The 13,645-nt window shown below is 34.2% G+C and overlaps 1 protein-coding gene across 1 annotated transcript in view; it reads left to right on the top strand.

Moving 5' to 3' along the window:
- Positions 1-13,645, top strand: part of MS3_00001227 (uncharacterized protein) — a 47,025-nt gene that overhangs the window by 31,907 nt on the left and 1,473 nt on the right. The window contains exons 20-24 of the mRNA XM_051208707.1: positions 3,961-4,179; positions 5,900-6,118; positions 7,065-7,551; positions 9,450-10,027; positions 11,113-11,372. Coding sequence (XP_051073266.1) covers positions 3,961-4,179; positions 5,900-6,118; positions 7,065-7,551; positions 9,450-10,027; positions 11,113-11,372 — 1,763 coding nt within the window. The remainder of the gene's footprint in view (positions 1-3,960; positions 4,180-5,899; positions 6,119-7,064; positions 7,552-9,449; positions 10,028-11,112; positions 11,373-13,645) is intronic.

Here is a 13,645-nt window from a genome sequence, read left to right as displayed (position 1 = left end):
ACTGTTTCATATAATAATTTGTTCACATTTCTACTTTGCTATATTGTGGTGCGGACAGATTTAAGTAGTGTGTAGCAGGAATTGGAAGTGAAATGCTTAGCAGCAGAAGATTGAAATCAAGTGAAAAGGAAATAAAATAGAAAACGATTGGAAGAATGATGGAGTATGTAAACAACAACTCAATGAAGATATGCAGATGATGGGTTTAGTGCATCATTTTCATATTTTACGAAGACATTGTTCTGTTTTACATAAAACAATAATTTGGTTAACCGAACTTGAGTTTTCATTCACTACAATATTAATAGACGAAGGAATAAATAGAATCTATTTTTTTAGACAATTAGATTGTATAAATAAAATAGTATATTTGTAATATCCCGATGAGTAAAAAAAATTAGAGTTTCTGACGTTTCGTGACTCATTGGGATATTACAAATATACTATTTTCAGTCAGTCAGTCACAACATAGAACTTCGTACGTACGTACATCAGTTCGAGTTGCCACACCACATTAGCACAGAGATGCAGTTGTCCATTCAAATCCCGTAGTGCTAGATGTAGTAAAATTATAAGCTGTAATCAGAAAAATTAGGGTGTGAAGATTTTATTCAAGGAGTATAATCCAGTGAAATAAATTTGGAAAGAGAAAAAAGAAAGGGACATGAAGAATTCAGAAGATTAGAATTTGGGAAAACACAAAGAGTGGATGCACCTGCGCCATTGCAAACGATTTTGAGCCATGTCATTCAGGGTCTCTAACCATCGGTTGCTATCATCTCGCGGTCCCCAACCAGGTAGTCTACACCTACCAACATGACTCAGTCTACTTGTCAGTGACTTCATGGACTTGTGCCATGTTTTGGTCTGGCCGTCCCTAGCTTTCTTCCGATCTACTCCTACACCATGAAAAAGTGCACGTCGGGGCATTCGGTGGTTGGGCATACGTAACACTTGTCCCAGACATTTCAACTTATGATGTTTCACTACCTCATCAATTGATTTGCCATCCTTACCTAGTAACCGTTCCCTAACTACTGTATTACTTACTCGGTGGTCCCAGGATATACGAGCAATATTTCGAAGACACCTATGATCAAGTACTAGTAACCTACGGATATCCTCTACTCTTACCGGCCATGTTTCATTGCCATAAAGTAGGACGGAACGAACTGCTGAGCAGTTGATAGTTGATAGACGGATATCTTGCCTACGCCATAAATGACGCAAGTTGGTAAAAGCTAGTCGAGCCTTCTGTATCCGTGCTGAGATTTCGTCACACACAAGACCACAATGGCTGATGAGACTTCCAAGATAAATGAAGCGATCGACACGCTCAATTACTTCACTCCCTATCATTAGTTCGGGTGTCAATGCAACACAATCCTGAAGCAACATTTTGCATTTCAAGGGGAAGAATCGCATCCCGAACATGCCTGCATTGTTGCTTAGAGTGGTCAGAAGACTCTGCATTTTGTCAGCGTCTTCACCAAATAAAACTATGTCACCAGCATATTTTAAGTCAACAAGTGAACCTCCCGGTAGAAGCTCAACCCCTGGAAATTTAGACGAGGAAAGTGTTATCTCTAAAAGTACGTCGACGACAAAGTTAAACAAGAATGGAGAGAGTGGACAGCCCTGACGAACACCACTTGAGGTAATCAATTCTGATGACAGTTCGCCATAAGCTCTCACTCTACTAGTTGTGTTCGGGTAGAGAGCCTTTATAAGGTTAATGTACTTCTTTGGTACTCCTTTCAGTGACAAACACTGACATAGAACCTTACGATCAACAGAGTCGAATGCCGCCTTAAGGTCGAGAAATACTACCATTGTGGGGCGTCTGAATGTGTGTCTGTGTTCTAGAACCTGACGTAGTGTGAATAGCTGATCTATACAACCACGTCCAGGTCGAAAACCAGCCTGATTTTCTCTAGTCTGTTCTTCACGAGCTTTGGTTAGGCGTTGAAGTATTATTGAAGCTAATATTTTAGGCACTATATTAGTCAGACTGATTCCTCTGTGATTGTCACAAGAGGACTTTTGTCCTTCCTTATGGACTGGAACAATCAGTGATTGAGACCAGTCAGATGGGATTACGTCTAGTTCCCGAATTCTACCTAAGACCTCAGTTAATCTCACTGCTAATACTGAACCATCATCCTTAAAAATCTCAGGAGTAAACCTGTCGGCCTGCTGCTCTCCCTCGCTTCAGATTTCCTATGGCTTTTTCAACTTCGTAAAGAGATGGAGGATCTACATTAACTCGCCATTCAGGTTGACTGGAGACCGTGGGAAACCGAAGTGTGGCTGAAGGCCAGTTGAACTGATCCCTAAAGTGTTCTGCCCATCGATCCAATCTCCTGGATTGAGAACGTATAATATGTCCATCTTTCTCTGAGATTGTTTCGCTAACAGTCGCTTTCCTAATACCGGTTTCCTTAACGAGTCTGAACAATTGTCTGCTATTACCTATTGCCGCTGCCTTTTCCATCTCTCTTGCTTTCGCTACCCACCACTGTTCACGACCATTGCGTAGATTTCTTGTCAGCTTGCGCTTAAGCTGATTCCGCTCCTCATGTTTCAGAGCCAGATGGAATGAGTTTCCGAGCATCTATTAGTGCGATAGATGCTGCTGAGATCCAGTGTTTCTCCCTAAGCATGTGGTTTACCTTACTAGCAGATATCACTGCTGTTTCCACAGCTTTTTGGATATCATTCCATGCATGGCTGCCTAACTGTTTTCCTAGTTGTTCCTGAAATATACTCTTAGCTTGACTATCATTAAGTAGGCCCCTAAGAGGTTTCCCTGCAGCGTCTTTCCTAAGTCCAGTAAGACGCAGGCAAATACGCGCTCGTACTAGAGCATGATCTGAATCTAAGCATGTGCTCCAGAATGAGCGACAGTCTTCTATCGAGCCCCCTCCATCAGTGTCTGATAGAGATGTGATCTATTTGGGTCCAACGTTGGGACAAATTAGGGGGTCGCCATGTTGAAAGATGTTTTTCCTTATGCTTAAAGTTAGTATTTGCAAGGAACAGGCGGTTATCTGAGCATAGCTGCAACAGACGGTCGCCATTATCTGTTCTTTGAGCCACGATGCTATAAGATCCACCCAGGTGTCTTTCCCTATCGCTTAGTTTACCTACTTGAGCATTAAAGTCACCGGCCACTATTACTACATCCGAGTGCCTAGCTTTTCGGAGAAGGTCGGAGAGCTTTCTATAAAACTCATCTTTTACATCATCTGAGCTGCAGTCAGTGAGAGAATAGGCAGAGACGACGAAGAGGCAACGACGAGTGTCCCTATCTTTACGAATCCCAAGTGCAATTTCTTTCTGGTGTATAATATCAGCACTACTTGGTACTTCTGTCTGTGTATTAAGGACGTATTACACTCTTACATCATAAATTACTGAGCCTCACTAGTATTCATACATTATTCTCACTTTATTCGTGTAATTTCTTTATTACAGCAATTCTGTGGATATCCTTAACTCGTAAACCGTTCCATCCACACTAATATTCTGCACACCAGATTAAGATCATAAGAGTATTCAAAGTGATTTAGATCGACGTTGATCTGTTATAGAAGTAATTTACACTTTAGTGATACGAAGTAGATGTAATACTTGTGGCTATTATTCGCTAACTGACTAAGTGTCGTATAATTGAGATTTTTGGCTCAGGTGGATGATTTTGATGGAAATAGATTGGGTGCTATGCCTATGTATCTCATGATAGTTTCGGATTAAACTTGATAGTGGAAAGTTCAGGGGAGTAACCACCTATAAAGCTACTTTTTTAAGTTCCATTGTTGAAGCAGTGCCACTATACTCACATTAATTTGTGATCTTATAATACATACACCATAAAGAACATGTTCAATAAACATACCTGTTCATAAAATAAAATTTGATTGGTAATAAATACTACCACTACTTTCCTGAATTTCATAGGCATGTCTAACAATTCAACGATATGTACGTGGGTATTATGCTCGTAAATTTGTTGTGGAAACACGTTCTAAAAGGACTTTGGCGGCCACCGTGATACAATCGTATTTCCGAAGTTATTTGGTCAGACTTGAGATTTTCCGTTGGCATATGGCAGCAGTTCAAATTCAGAGTAAATGGCGTAGTTATTTCCATAGACAACGATTCCTGTCTTTGAAATCGGTAACTTTCCGTTCGTGTAAACCTGTAGTTGATTAAATCGTGATGTATAGTTTTACTAAAACTCTTGAAATATTAAACAACTTTTTGGTTCGTAGTGTACTTAGTAATTACATATAGGCTTTTACCTATACGAAAGTTCTTTTCTCATTTAAGTATAATTGCTGTCTTTTTGTTTACTATTTCACCTTTCTTGGATAAAACTTGAACTTGATCATATATTATCTTTGCTTTATCCTGAAGTGATTTGTTCTGATATCTAAAAGTTCGAAGTCTACCTAGTTTTCGTAAAATTAAATCGAGGATTTATTGCGATGAGTTTCGATTAAAGCTATCAGCGCTTCTGGATTTCCACTGAACTAAACTGCTATTAGAGAAAAGAGTATTCAAGCCTTCTGATAGAATAAATAAAAACTCTTGTTTAAATATGTTAGCCTATTTGATATTTATTAATAAATATCAATTCGAAGTTAACTGTTTTTCCAATGGACCAGGCATTAAGAAAGCTCTCAATGGAATGTTCTCGGTGTATGATCTTTTCCCTAAACAAGCAGTTAAAATAAGTTTGTGTGCATAAAAAGTTACTGATTTCTTATGATTGTTCAGTTACCCAGAATTTAACCCAATAAAGAATAGGAGAATGATATTAACCTGAGAAATTCTCTGTTGTTTTGTAGGTACAATCTTTTACAAATTTTTGAAACAAAGATATAGTTGATTATTTCCTGGTTCAATTTTCTCCTACTATCTATTAATCACAAGATTTCGTGGTAGTAACTAACCGAGTATTTAGGTTGTGTTTAACTACCACATAATTGTTTTGAGCTCAGTCTTTCTGAATTCACCAGGTCGTTTAGTGAGCTCTCTTTGGTTTTACGATTTTTCACTACTATTTGTTTATTAGCACAACAAAGTATAATTCACATGTTTTGTACTGGTTTTGATCAAATCATCTGGCGTTTTAATATGATTCAACAACTAAACCCAGCTTCATAGATTGACATTTGTTGTATTAGATTTTGATTACCTTAAATCCAACTAAATAAAGTACAGTTTGAGATTATTTATGGTCGAATAATTGAACTATTAAGCCATAGGTCAATTGTTTGAAAAATTGGGAACTTTAAGGTGAGATTCCAAGTGTTCTCTGGCAGTCGTTATTTGTGTACCAAATTTATTTTCCTGGATTATAATCTTTGAATAACATCTTCAAACCCTAATCTTTCCGATTACTGCTTATACTTTTACTATCTCTATCACTGCGGGATTTGAATTGACAATTGTATCTCTGTGCTAATGTGGTACGTACGCACGAAGTTCTACGTTGTTGATAACTGACTGACTGATAACAGCGCTAATAAATACATCTAAGTGTTTGAAAAATAGATTTGTTAAAAAAATCGTCAAGTTCGTGAATAAAACACAAGATGTGTAAAACTGTCATAATTAAGTAAATTCTACTGCTAAATCGACTTTTACTGTTGAACAAATGTTAACAGATTTCCACTTTGGGACTAAGTCGAATCTTTAATCGTCCGTTTCAATGATGGGACAGTATGGTTTTTACATAATGTTTAACGGCACAGCAAATTTCATCACTAAACCACCCCGTGATTGTTTAATATTCCACCACAATTTGCTAAACTTTCATTACTTACTCAATGTTTTCTTCACTTTTGCTTGTGTGCTAATTTAGAAATTGTATTTATATATTTTGTTATAGTGGTGTATCACTATCCAAAAATATGCACGAGGATATTTGGCTCGAGAACGTCTTGCAACAGTCCAATATAATAGGAATTCAGCAGCCACAGTTATACAGTCTCATTTTCGTAAATTTCTAGTATTGCGTAGAATCAATCTTTGGCATAGTTCAGCTCTACGAATACAATTATTTTGGCTCTTTCATCGCTCTCGAAGAATTATTACACAGTTTAAAGATGTAATTAAACTGTTCTCATTATCCTCTTTTTATCGCTTTAATAAATTCACCAATTATTTCTTTGATATAATGCTTCTTTCCACGCTCATCTCCCTGACCAGTGTTCTCATCTGGATTCACTCTTAGTCCTAGAGTAGTCGTCTTCCCTATTTTTTTCATCAGTGTTAAACACCCAGCATTCTTCCCCATTACCTCCGGGCTTCAAATTTAACCCTAAAATACATAACATTACTTTTGGTCGGTCAATAATGCTATTGTAACTGTTCTTTGGTCCAAAATTAATATTCTTTTTTTGGTAACTAACGCTATTTTCGACTAACAAGTGGCTGAAAGATTCTTCTAATATGAACTGGATCTATACGAAATAGTTAAACCAGGCGACTAATACACAACATTTCAACGATAACCCCCTGTACAATTGATGAGAGAAGTCATGAATTCATGAAATAGATAATATACAAAGAAGTCAGAATTTTAATAGGACAACTGTGTTTATGTAGCAACAAATATTATTTTTAAGATAACAAAAATAACAGACTAAGGAAAGGAACATCCAATCAGATAAAATGAATTTCCAATGGGGTTATATGAATTAGAAAAAAGTTGCCGATAACTTCCTTGCATATCAGAACTATCACTTAATAGAACGACCTAGCTACTTTTAGGTCATCCCAGCAATTAATTTTTTTCTGGGTGTGGGTATAGAAAGGGGAATTAGCTCTGTCTTTGTCCTTTTCATTTGCTTTTATTCATGTTATTTTGTTCTTACGTAAATTGTTAGTATCGCCGCTATCCACTCTGCATTGATCTGATAACATAATCACAGTGGTTTGAAAATTCTCTACACTCTTCTACTGCTCGTTTCTCATCATTGATAAAGTTAACAAATCGGTTCGCTACTCAATTTTTATTGATTAATAATCGTTTGTTGTTCTCCTTTTACTAGATCGTCTTACTTGTTATTGAACGTCACAACTCATCTCGCATGATTCAACGTTGGTGGCGTGCATGTTTTCTTCTTAAGTTTATATCTAGGCAACGTTGTTCTGCTATACGAATACAAGCCGCATGGAAAGGTTTTCGAATTCGTAAACATTTGCTTGCTTTAGCTCAATCTTCTAAAAAGGGCGCAAACATTACGAAAATATCAAGTCGATTGGACAGTCGGGAAACGCATCTTGTTACATCTAAGTCAAAGTCTGTTCCAAGTTTGCAAAATTCCAAGCCAAAGCTTCATAAAGAAAAGTGTTTGCTTTCACTTACACCTTTGGAAGCCAAGTCTCTTATAGATATTTGTTTTCGTTTGAATAAGGCAACACAGCGTGCTCAAACTAATCCACATTTAACCTTAGCTTCGAAAGCCCGAAATGCATTGAAACAACTTTCTCATTCTACATCTGTAAACCAAATACTTGATGCAATCAGACTTTTAGGTAAGTTGTAAGAGATTAGAACTTTATGATTTGTTTATTCTAAATAGTTTTCAGATTTAATAAATGATCATACTAAGTGATAGGTCATCACAATAGTTGTGTATATTCTACAGGGTTATTAACAGTCATCCATCGACCTCTGATATATATATTAGGAACTATGATTATTTTTTTTTAATTAATTTTAATTAACTGTATTTTTCAAACTTCGTGTCCATATACTTTTTAATTTAGTTATCTGTTGAGTGGGAATAATCTTAATATTTTATTTCAGTGTACTACAGATCCGTTGTTGTAATACAGTTAATATTTATGGTTTGATATATTGTTCTGATATGACTTTTATCAAACCCAGTTGATGAAACTGCTTTTGCTTTTTGTTATATAGTTTTTAATTATTGTCTTTTCCTAAATTTCAGTTTATCATTTGCTGTTGTCATTTTCAGCAACGATGAACTCGAGAAGTTCTATTGGATTAAAACTTCCTCCCTCTTAATTGAACCAAATTCTTGAAAGAGAAAAAAGTTTATTAGATTATAAATATTCGTAGTTTGACTGATCTTGATAATAACTAAATATTGTCTAAATAATTTAGTTCGGTCTATGGTAATTTATTTGCTACCAATTGTGACACCATAGTTTTACCTGTTCACTCTCCAAATTATTAATACCATGAACATTGTTGTTGTATTTGTAAGTCTGTCTGTTAAATTGAGAGATGGATGGATGAATTTAATCCTATCGAATATTTGTCAACTATTTAATACGTTTAGGCACTAAGCTATTACTTCCCAACTTCAACTTCAATATCGTAAACAAGACTACTTCCATGTCCATTAACTGGAGTAATAAGTTCAGTTTGTATAAAACCTTTATTGATCATGACCCCTGAAAAATTAATTTATATTCATGTTTATTCATTGATTATTAATCACAAAAATTTATCAAACTGAGTAATCATCACTGAAAAAAAACCATTAAATTGATTAATACAATAAAGATGCATTGAAAAGAAAAAAACACTGAGAGTCAATGAATAAGATTCAGTACGTGAATTGATTTCTTCTTAAATGTAACATTTACCGATTTAGAACCTCTAATGCCTTGTTTTTAAAACGAAACAATCCACACCTTTACATGATTCTTGGTTTAAGTCCTTCCTTAATTGAAGTAGTGAATCGAGTGAATCTGAAGGTTTATTGATCCTTGGTTGATATCTAGATCGTAGGTATCCCTTCTTAATGTAAATGAAGCAATTAGCAATTAAATTTAAGCCATCTTTAGTTGACTGCAACTTGACAACAGTTGATAGGCAAACTAACATGACTAGCAACATCGGTTGTAGTGTATTTCCCGGGTACTGGAATAATATATGCTGATTTACTTAAAGATTTCACCACCAGTTTGTTCCTTAAATTTTATCTTTGTATGGACTTTCTAAACGTTTTGTAGCTATGACATTATTAAGTATTAAATGTAGTGTTTCCTCGGTTACATTGAGCCCTTATAAATAAAGAGAAACATAATGTTATTTAAGGCCATGATTTCTTCCGTATCCAGCGTTACATTTTGGACTATTTAATAGTTTCGTCGAATGCATGAATGTAGCAGTCACATTAAAATATCTAGCTTAGATATATTCGAACTGTAAAGCGGAAAGTGTTTTTATTTCAGAAAAAGCTGTAAAATTTTCTTTTGAACTCAAATTTTGTCATTATCTATTGGGTTAAAGTTCGTTGTGTGTTATGAGTGATATGAGTTCTTCTTTAGTAATCTCAGGTTTGTTCGTTTGTAAATTCAAATACAATATTCATAATTAGTCGTAACACTTGAGAACAACCTCAGTATGTTCAAATCATCACTACCTTATATTTCTAACTTATATTTTTTCACTTTAGAAATGAATACCGGTTTCTCGGCAGAACTTTGTTATTGGATAGTTGGTTTGTCACCTCCTAAGAAGCCAATGTACAATAATGCATGTTTCAATGAACAGGATGAGAACTCACCATGTGCACTTATTCGTTTTTTTCAAATTATGATGGCTTGTAATCGTTCTGTTCCTCATGAAGATATTTTTATAGCTATTACAGGGATATTTTTAAATATTGGACGACATAAACATCTAGCCAGTAATATAGATTTATGGTGGAATCCTTTGACTTTTAAGTCAAAGAGACCGTTTGTCACTAATGAGAATGAAAATAATGAAAATGAAGAATTTCAACCACCAGCTATTGTACGTTTAATAAATACCCAGTTAAGGCGTTATCAAAGTCTTCCAGGTTTATGTACAACTGTATCTGATTTACAGCTTACCATCTCTACACAGTCACATCTCAAAAATCTTAACCGCGTTAATTCAGTGGAATCAAAATTACCGCACAATTCAGTGTCTATTACTCAGAATATGAGTTTAGTTGAAGTTTTAATGGAAATACTTCAGAGGACATGGCGTGCTCGCCCTGGAACAGTGGTTAGTTTATTTTTCTGCCTGGTTACGTATATTTAGGTTAATCTTTCAGCTAATATTATCAACTTTTGTTCCCTAGTAAAAATGAGCACATTCAAACAGTGGCTTTTCAAAAAATTTTCGGCAGTTCAATATACTTTTAAGCAATTAAGGAAATATCAACAGAATATTTTTTTATTTAATTAATCAGTTGTAACAATCTTGTTCCATTGTTTTCTAAAGGGATCTGTGCGAGAATACATTACAACTTACGATTTTGCTTCAGTGAAAGCATACTCTCTTACGTACGAACCGTCAAAAGCACATTTTCCACCATACTCTTACTAAGTGTTTCTTGAGCAAATAAAATAAGGTTAATGTTTCGTCACAGGGTGGCATTTACTGTACTGTATAAACTAGTTAATCCTCCTACGGAACTGAACTCCATATTTAAGCATACCAGATTTCATAAGAGAAACCACTGATCGATTGACTATATACATGTTAGTCATTTATGTACAAAATACTCACCCAATATGATAATGTGATTAGGGGTTACTTTTCAGATGCCTATCATCTCTGTTCAGTGGTTTAATATCAATAACGTTAAAAATTGTAAGTATAAGGTTGATAAGTTTGCTGAGTTTCATTGAAATCATGAACCGATCAATGTTAGACTAACATTGAAAAGCTGGAAACAAGATCAAAGCTCTTGGGTTCGATTCCCTCACGTACATTTCTAAGGAGTCAGTCACCAAGACAAAACGGCTGTCCAATGCTTCCAGGTTTTCAATGGTGATCTAACATTGATCTGCTTGTGATTCCAATGAAACGTTAATAATGGTTAGATTCGTTTATGTTACAGAATGCTTCCAGTTTTTTTCCCAATAAATACACTTCATTAGGATCTAATTGCTAGATAAGTCTACCAGATAACTTACTTTCCTCAGTAAACACTCATTTTTTATGTATAGCAGTTCTTACTGCTTGAAATTTACAGCTACAGTATTATTATTATCACCTCACTAGATCGTAAAAAAATTCATATTTACCCTTACAAAAGTAAACTACCATACTTTTTTGTCTTTACTTTTTTTAATCTACTTCAGAGTGTACGTCTATTCAGTCGTACTTGTTGCGTTTTGGCTCTTCTATTCAATTCAGCTCCTCCTCATTTATTTTCCCAAAACTCTTTTTTATTGCCTACATTACAAGAAATTTATGAAGGACTTTATCGCCGATCTGACCCACATTCTCGATTTCACCTTAATTTCGATCCAATCGGTGATTCTACTAATTTTCTAAATGTTAATGAAGTCCATTTAAAGGCATCAAACGCTGAAATGAAAAAACTTCGTGCTTATCTTAGGTTAGTAATTTTGTACTTGGATCATTTTTGTTATATATTCCGATAAATAGTTGATATATTTATATATATGTATCGTACTTTCCGCTAGTTTCTCATCGAAATTATTTTACTGTTTTTCTTACACTTTATATATGAAAGACATTGATGCTAAAAACATGATTAAAATACACGAATGGGCAACCAGTTGTATTCGATTCTTAAAGTTATAGAGATTATAACAAGATCATTACAGTGAAAACTGTCATCAGATCTTTTAATCTATCGAAATTATCTTCATAAAAAACTGATACTTTAGTTAGCGAAGAAAATTTTCGATTCTTTCTCATATTTCCACCATTAATACAAGTTGAACATTTCGATTAACAGAATAGTCAACCTTTAAACAGTATATCTACCTAATTATAATTGTTACTTCCAGTTCACTTTTGGTTGTACTAAACTATCAAGATTTACCTTGTTTATGTGCCGTACTAGATTTAACCATATCTTGTACAATAGTTGGTTTATCACATGGTATTTCCTCTGGCTTATAGTATGATCTAATTATGAGAAATATACTTGTATAAAAAACTAAAGACAGTCTGTTGGGAGGGCGGCCTGCTTGAGCATCTGGGCTACCTGTTCCTGCCATCTAGATATTTCAACAAGTTATCTATTTTTGTTTGTTTTAATATATCATTATGTTTATTTATCGCATAACATATTCTGCTGCGTTTCTGAAAAGTGTACAATCTTTTGTTGTCAAAGTTACAAAAAAACTCAATAAGAGACTATGTGGTTGCTGGCAATATACAACGAAAAGAATGCACATTATTCAGATGTTCATTTACTGAACTGCTAACATCTAACTGGCGATTACTCGATATTTATCGCCAGGACCGACCAAGAAGAAAGAAACAGAAACTTGTTGAAATACTTTACGCTGGGAACTCTATATTGTACCAAAAATATGATATTGAATAAAGCTGATAATAATAATAATAATAATAATAATAATAATAATAATAATAATAATAATAATAATAATAATAATAACAATAATAATAATAATAATAATAATGATAATAATAATAATAATAATAATAATAATAATAATAATAATAAAGATATGAGAACCGTGAGAAACCGACCGCTGATTAATTAAATGATCGCAAAATATAATCTACCATATACTTGGTTTCTTTAGTAGTTTTGTATGTAAAATGTTGATTGATGATATTTTCTTAACTTTTCAATAGCTCAACACCTGTACTGAATTGAATAACTGAATGACGTCTTAGTGATTCAGTGACTATTGTGATAAGATTCAAAGTTTTCTGTATTTTACCATTAAAAGAATGAAAAGATGATTTGAAAGTGATACTTCAGAACTGTTAAACTAAATTAATTAGTAATTCAAAAATTTTATCAGAATTGGGTTTTGTGGAGATTGTAGTAATTTAATAGTTGAGTTCATGAGTCGATTAAAGTTAGACCACCATTGAAAACCTGGAAGCACTGAAAGATCGTTTCATTATGGTATAGCACTTCTCAGCAGTGTATCCACGATCCCGTACGTTGGACTTTAACCCAGGACCACTGAGCCAGCATCCAACGGTGTTAGTGTCTAACTTCAACCAATTCACGATATTGCACCAACGTCCACCATTGTCTTCAGTGAGTAACTTCTTTACAACAGACACGGTTTTCCATGGTGATCTAGCTTTAATCTCGTAAATTCAACTATTAAAATTCAAAGATTATTGTTAGTAAATATACAGAGATATAGGAATAAAACATAGAGTCTGATTGTTAATCTATACTACACAACAAATTTCTTTCATTACCCTAATCAAATATGGAAAGTTATGCTAACACACATCTATCTCAGTCTCTATATTGATGATATTTGTCTGTTTAACGCAATCAATTATGAACTATTAAAATGTAAAAGTTATTGACTGTGTAAATATTTTCGTTCGCTTATCTTCATGCCACCTAGATTATGACCTACCGATTTCTATAAACTTTTTTTTTGATAAGGAAGAAGAAAGAATGCTTTACCGACAAGTTAATCTGATTTAAAATAGCGGCTACTGGATTTTTGAGTAAAATCCAAAACTCGATGACGGATATATTGTCTATTATTAAGAGCTAAGTAAACAGTTAATAGAAGCAACCAGTGTTTACTTACTAAGGTGTTTAAAATTAAAAGACTGATAATTAGAGATACAAAAATGTACAATTCTTAAAATGAAAAATGAGTAAACGATTAACTTTTCATGGTAAAATAA

This window comes from Schistosoma haematobium, chromosome 1 (assembly GCF_000699445.3).
Source record: "Schistosoma haematobium chromosome 1, whole genome shotgun sequence".
Classification (NCBI taxonomy): domain Eukaryota; kingdom Metazoa; phylum Platyhelminthes; class Trematoda; order Strigeidida; family Schistosomatidae; genus Schistosoma; species Schistosoma haematobium.
Note: the sequence above shows the minus strand (reverse complement) of the source record. Positions and strands in the feature narration are given on the sequence as shown.